The sequence below is a fragment of the Tupaia chinensis genome, unplaced genomic scaffold (assembly GCF_000334495.1).
Source record: "Tupaia chinensis unplaced genomic scaffold, TupChi_1.0 Scaffold000066_1, whole genome shotgun sequence".
NCBI classification, from domain to species: domain Eukaryota; kingdom Metazoa; phylum Chordata; class Mammalia; order Scandentia; family Tupaiidae; genus Tupaia; species Tupaia belangeri.
In genome coordinates, this window is record NW_006159525.1 from 1,989,232 (window position 1) to 1,996,363 (window position 7,132).

At 56.9% G+C, this 7,132-nt stretch overlaps 1 protein-coding gene across 2 annotated transcripts in view; it reads left to right on the forward strand.

Annotated features, from left to right (window-relative positions):
• The window catches only part of CTCFL (CCCTC-binding factor like), a 24,945-nt gene extending 19,961 nt beyond the window's left edge, over nucleotides 1–4,984 (forward strand). For both annotated transcript variants that reach the window (XM_006141878.3, XM_006141877.3), the window contains one exon: nucleotides 4,388–4,984. In XM_006141878.3, coding sequence (XP_006141940.1) covers nucleotides 4,388–4,542 — 155 coding nt within the window. In that variant the 3' untranslated portion in view covers nucleotides 4,543–4,984. The remainder of the gene's footprint in view (nucleotides 1–4,387) is intronic.
• The last annotated feature ends 2,148 nt before the right edge of the window (nucleotides 4,985–7,132 follow it).

Genomic DNA, 7,132 nt, shown 5'->3' on the forward strand with positions numbered 1-7,132 from the left:
CCCACAAGCCACTGGCCTGAGGGAGCCGACACGAGTCCCGGGTCCTCATCCTGTGCACCCTCATGAACACCTGCCCTGTGGGGCAGACCCACCACCCGCGCCCCCGTGCCCTCCACCCCTTTCCCGTGAGAACCTCAGGCCCGTAGAAATGACGACCCAGAGGACTTCACACCAAGACCATGCCCTGGTCCACTAACCGCCCACGCTGTGATCCCAGCCCTGCCCTTGACAGGAACGTCCCTCAGACTGCTGTTGGATCTAACAGGACCCCACTGACCCTCGATTTCAGATAAATGATTGTTTGGTGCGAGTGTGGCCCACACACTTCCTCCCAACCCGAAGCTCACACCCCCAGGCGCCCACAGCCCCCCACTTCTCTGTGTTAACCCTGCGCCCCCGCTTGGTTGCCGTGTCAGCGCCAACGCCCCGGCCCTCCATGCCTTGCCATCTCACTCCAAGCCTGGCTGGCCCCGGCCACCCTCACCCGGTGCCATGTGGCCCACACCGCCACGCTTGTCAGGGCTCCCTGAACCGCGTCGTGCCCACCAGAGTGCAGCCAAGGCCCTTTGCTTCCTGACCACGGCCGGTGTGGTGGGCACTGTTGCCACAAACTCTGTGGGAGACCTACAGGGCGGGCCCAGCAGCCACATGCTCAGGTAGACGCTGTGGCCTCGCGCTCACGGTCTGGTGTCTTCCTTCCAAAGTCTTAGCCCCACGACCTCACCCTTGACTTCCAGCCACCTTCTCCACCCCAGGGCCAGGCTCTGCCTGCCTCCCTCTGTGCAGCAGCCTCACCGACGCCCTCACCAGCAGGTGGACCCAGAGTCTGCTGGCGCCCCCACACATCAGCTGTAGGCATGGGGTGCCCGTGGCACTTACGGGGTCAGATGAGAAGAGAGTGCGCGTTGTCACAGCAGCAGAGGAGTGAGCCAGGCCGAGGCGGAAGTGTCTGTGCCAGAAGCCCCACCCCACCCCTGGGGCCACCAGAGGCTCCTTGTCCACACCCAACTCGGTGACTGTCCCATTCCTGCCCACCGGCCCCACACTTGCTGTCCTGGCTCCTTCGCTTCTCCACGTCCGTGTCTCCTGACTGTCTCCCTCCTTTGTGCACCTCTGCGGGCAGCCAGGCAGTGCCTGATCATGCTCACACCTGAGCCCGCATCCACCCCAACCCACACCTGAGCCAGGTACACACCTAACCCATACCTGAGCCCGCATCCACCCCAACCCACACCTGAACCAGGTACACACCTAACCCATACCTGAGCCTGCGTCCACCCCAACCCACACCTGAGCCCGTGTCCACCCCAACCCATACCTGTGCCTGGTATACACCTAACCCACACCTGAGCCAGCGTCCACACCTGAGCCCATGTGCATACCTGCACCCCCACCTGTGCCTAGTACACAGCTAACCCACACCTGAGCCCATGTCCACACCTGTACCCCCGCCTGTTCCCAGTCCACACCTGCACCCCCGCCTGTGCCCGGTCCACACCTGCACACCCCCACCCCCGCCTGTGCCCGGTCCACACCCATGCCTGCATCTGCACTCACACCTGTGCTCAGGTCTGCATCCTTGAGCATACTCAGAGCTGTGCCCTCCCCATCCTGTGTCCACGCCCACCCTCCTCTCGTGGCCTCAGTTACTGCCACAGCAGGTCACTGGTGATTGGGACCGAAGGTGAGCGTGGATACTCCCCTGCCGGGTGGCGCCTCCTCAGCTGTCACGAGCTCCGTCCATTCAAACCTGACCCCCCAGCCTCCCTCCCTCGCCCTCCTTCCTCTCACGACCGCTGACGGGTAGGCTGAGGCCACGCTCATGACCACACCCCTCCCCACACATCTGGTAGCCCTGCTGATGCAGCCCTGCACACCTGAGTACCCCAGTCTCCGCCCCAGTCCAGGACGCGGCCTCAGAACCCCTCCTGAGCCGCTGAGGAGCGCCCAGATGCACACTGGGGCCCCCCGCTCTTGTACTACCAACCCCTGCCTTGGCCACCTCACGCTCCGATGCACAGCCCCACCATGCCCAGCACCCCCCACGTTGGCTCCTCCTGCACCCCGGGCAACCCCTGGATCTCAGCTCTGACTCTGACCCAGCAGCCGCGTCACAGGCGCCCTCAGGACCAGGTGTCCGCTCTTTGCATCGTCACGGGCCGCTGTTCCCCCACCCCCCAGACTAGTTCTCCGAGGCTGGCCTGGCCCTGTTGGTTCGTCCCAGCGCCTCTCCCAGGGGTGAGGTGGAAGGAACGCATGAGTGATGTGTAAACACGGTCCTTCATCGGCGAAGTGACACTAGTGAAATGTCACAGTCCCTCAGCTACCACTGCAGGGCTCTTGAGGCCTGGTTACCGGACACTGAGCTTGAAGTTCCGGACGGATCTTGCAGTGTCTGTAGCAATAATGTGGTTCCAGCTAATTAGGGCCCCACAGGCACACCCCTGATCCTCCCTGTGGCGTGGTTAAGGCGCTGTTCTGATAGCCGATTACAGTTCGCGCCCTGGACTCCGCCGCCTGAAAATCACACTGGGTGCATGTACGTACCTGTCCCAAATCCTGAGAGCAGAAGGGACAGCGGCTGGCCCTCGGCCCCGGGGCAAGCTTCACTCTCCCTTTCTCTGTCTCTGGCAAACGCAAGCGTGCCCTAGGGCAAAACCTGAAAGCAGCCTTCGGCAGAATCTTACCTGAGCAGCGGTAGCCCTTTCTAGAAGACCACACAAGGGGGCGGCTCTTGAAAATGTCACCCTTGGTCAACGACATTTTGCTGGGGACAGGAGAACGTAGTGGCTTCCTCGCTGTGACCCAGGCTGCTGTGGGAGGGACTCTGCGCTTACACCCAGCCTGAGCTCACATCTAAGCAGGCTTCGTGGAGTGGGGGCTGCAGTGGGTGACAGGTTTGTAAGAGAGGCCCCCCAGTTCGCTTTGAAGCAAGAGCACCATGTGGGTGAAACCACCTGTGCCCCGGGGACGTGGCTTACCTGAGCCCGCCCCAGAAGGACGGAAGTGGGACAGCGCCTGTGGGTCTGGACACGATGATGGGGCTGGACACAACAGAGCTCGTTCCCTCCGTGTCCGGAGCAGACACCAGGGTCCTGGCGCCTGATAACTGCAGTGAGACTCGTTCGCTCGCGCTCTGGGTCCCTGCACCTGCGCTGCCCAGGGAGCTGGCTCTTCAGGCTGGGACCCTGGTGAGGCGGCTCCAGCCCGACAGCAGGTCTCTGCAGGTGGCATCTGGTGGCCCCACATGTGCATCTTGAGGCTTACAGCCTACCTGTGAGGACTGGGTCTTCCTGCCCTCCCGTTCCCCTCCCCCAAATGCCCTCAGGGAAGCCAAGGCACCCCTGAGTTCCTGAGGCCATGGGTGTGCTGCACCCAGCTTTTAGGGCGCTGGGAATCAAACCTGGTCCTCCCACATGGCTCAGCCTGCCTCGCAGGTGTGCAGCACCGTGGCTGGGCTGTAAATGGCATCTATCTTTTAAGAGAGATTTTTGCGATAGGGCATGTGTGCTTGCCAGAGAAAGAGAAAAAGCGAGATATCACCTCCCAGATGGGAGGGCCACGCTGCAATTTCTTCTCTACTCTCCTCTCGGGATCTTGGGCACACACACAAACATGGCCGGCATGAGTTTTAAGCTGCCAGGTCCAGGACTTGAACCGTGGTTGACTATGTGGGATTCCAGTGATGTAACCATTAGGCTATCCCTGGTCCCTGTAAATGGCATCTTAAAAGTGAAGGCCCACGATGCTCTTGGGAGTAAATGGCAGAGAAGGAGCGGGTCACGTTGGGGCTGGCCTATGGTGGTGGGTGGAAACTCGTGTATAAGCTGCCTGGGGGGAGCAGGTTGTGGCCAGGTCTGCCTGGCACGGCTCACCGCGGTACGCACCGAGCATGAGGCCTGGCTTGGGTCCTTGGTGCATGTGGATTGGCCACAGGGACAGCGGGCTTGGGTCACGTGGACAGCCTTGCTCCATGAGGACGGGAGGTGAGGCTTGGGTGACAGCCCCACATACAGGGCTGCCGGTGCCTGCATCTCATAGCAGGTCTCAGCTGAGCGGCTTTCCCCTCCCCCACGACCAGGGACAGGATGCCTTTCTGGTTGTCACAAACGAGGGTGCCACTGCCCTCTCACGGGTAGAAGCCCGGGAGGCTGCGGACATCCAACATGCCCGGGACGGCCCCAAACACCTGCGGCGCTGAGCGGGGGAGGCCCTGACTCAGAACACACAGCGGGATGGGTGTGTTCTGTCCCATGGAGGAGCCGACTGTCCTCACGCATGTGCTGCCATGCAAGACCGATTGATTGTCTCAGATGCACCTGCAGTGTCCGCACTCCCGGCTTGACCTGTTTTTCCTTTCACTCACCCCATTGCCTTCTCCGAGAAGCTGCCAGCGAGGAGGCCTTCTGGAAGAAGGGAGGACAGTTCCCTGCTGCGACAGTTCCCGCCGGCTCCGAGGAAGGCACGGCCAGAAGCGAGGACCTGGAGGACCTGGAGGAGGACATGACCTGCGAGATGATCCTCGACCTGATGGACAAGTGACGGGGGGTTCATCTCCAGACCCTTCCTTCTCAAGTCCAGATAGACATCCTTAGCTTCTTCTGTGAAACCAGTTCATGACAATGAAGGTCACGTTTTTCCAGAGTTGGGGGCAGTGCTAGGATTGTTGGCCTGTTTTTAGCTTGGTGTTCCCAAAACATTGCAAGTAACTTCTAGAGTTAAACCTCCAGTCAGAGGTAACACCTGACACCTGTGAATTGCCCCGCCTGGTGGCAGTGAGCTGTCAGCGAGTGCGCGGTGACCTGGGATGTCAGTGTTAGATCAGCAGGCAGGCGCTGCGGTGCTGGAAAACACCACGTTCGATGTAGAAACCCAGTGTTCCTAGTGTTATGACCTTTAAACGTTAGAGACTGGGTCAGCAAGTGGCATGGTGGTCAAGGCGCTGGACTCCCACGTGGCTCAACGCAACTTGAGTCTTGGACCCAGGGATTCAAAAAACATGCAGCATGTATGTGCATGCATGTCCCAAATCCTGAGAGGAGAATGGAGAAGGGACCTTGGTGTGGCCACTCTCACTAGGGAGCAATTTCTCACTTTCCCTCGCTCTGACTCTTTTTCTGGCGAGCACATGTGCCCTATGGCAGAGACCTTAATAAAAAATAAAAACAATTAAAGACTAGTTTTATATTTTTATACAGATGAATTCTCCTTAAAATGTAAAGTTACCGGGAACCAGCAGTTAGCGTAATGGCTATGTCGCTGGACTCCCACGTAGTCGACCGCGGTTCGTGTCCCGGACCCGGTGGCTTAAAACTCACGCCGGGCACATGTGCGTGCGTGCCCAAGATCCCGAGAGGAGAATGGAGGAGAAGGGATTGCGGCGTGACCATCCCCCCTGGGGGGTGATTTCTCGCTTTCTGTCTCTATGTCTCTCTCTGTCTGTCTGGCGAGCGCACGCACCCTACAGTGAAAATCTCTCAAAAAAAAAAAAAAATGTAAAGCTACCATCGTGCTTTTAATTAGTCCTAAGTGCAACCCAAAAGATCTTAGTGTTATAAAGAAGAAAACCGTGTCAGAAAGATTCCTATCTTGGATCAGCCAGAGCCGACTGGAAAGTGATGAGGACTGCCGGTCCTCAGGCAGCCGACCTCTGGGTTTCCGTGCTCTCTTACTGATGTTCTGGCAGCTGTGCGATCGCTTCATGGCTCCATATTCCAGCCCACAACCCTTCTGCTTCACTACAACTCCTTCACTGACTTTTAATTTGGCAGAGTGAGAAGAGACAGAAATCTATCGATAATGAAATTGTGTACCTCTAAAAGAATCTCTCTCTTTTCATAACACCTCATCCTTAGCCAGCTGAGATTCCCCCACCCTCGGGCAGCATGAGACGCGCTTCTTTCTTTAAAATTAACTAGGCCCAACCTTGATAACGAGCCAGACTGCTCTTCTCCAAGCCCGACGGCTGTTTTTGCTATGACCCTCTCCCTCCACCCCCACATATCCAAATCATTGATAGGTTTTTAATTCACATTCATAAGATAGCAATCTGTTGTTAAAAGTATTTCAAGTTTGGGACCACCAGGTAGCATAATGGTTATGTCATTGGACTCCCACACAGCCGATTGTGGTTTGAGTCCCAGACCCAGTGGCTTGAAATTCAGCCAGGCACGTGTGCATGTGTGCCCAAGATCCCAGGAAGAAAATTGAAGAGAAGGGATTGCAGTGTGGCCATCCCCCTGGGGTTGATTTCTTACATCCTGTGTCTCTCTGTTTCTCTGGTGAGTGCACATGCCCTATAGCAAAAATAATCTCAGGACCAGCAGTTGGCATAATGGCTGTGTTGCTGAACTCCCATGTAGTCGACCACAGTTCGAGTCCCGGACCCAGTGGCTTAAACTCACACTGGGCACATGTGCGTGCGTGCCCAAGATCCTGAGAGGAGAATGGAGGAGAAAGGATTGCAGCATGGCCATTCCCCCTGGGGGTGATTTCTCGCTTTCTGTCTCTCTCTCTCTGTCTTTCTGGTGAGCGCATGCATCCTATAGGAAAAAAAAAAAAACTGTATTAAAAAAAAAGAAAAAAATTGTTTGAATTTTTTTTGAAACACTTTGGGCAGTGTGAGGGTATGGAAAGTCTTCCTCCAGGAAGGCCACTGTATTCTCTTTGTACCAGCCAGTTAATTCAGCTCTTATAGTGAGGCCTAAATTCTGGGGTCTGTGCTGTGCTGTCATTGTGACTGGGTTTTTGTGATAACTTCGTATTTTGTGACTGCTGTTGGTAGATACTTTACATAGCTCATTAAAATGAAATGACTTCAAACTGCTATCTTTGTTATAATGTGAGTAACGGTCCTGAAAAATGTCGTCTTTGTCTGCAAAGGACGTGAGGGAACTGGAGCCGCTGTGCCCTGCTGGTGCGGATGTGAGATCGTGCAGCCACTGTGGAAACCAGAATGTAGTTTCTCAAACACGGTACCGTATGGGGACCAGCAGTTAGCGAAATGGCTATGTCGCTGGACTCCCACGTAGTCGACCACGGTTCGCGTCCCGGACCCGGTGGCTTAAAACTCATGCCGGGCGCGTGTGCGTGTGTGCCCAAGATCCCAAGAGGAGAACGAAGGAGAAGGGAT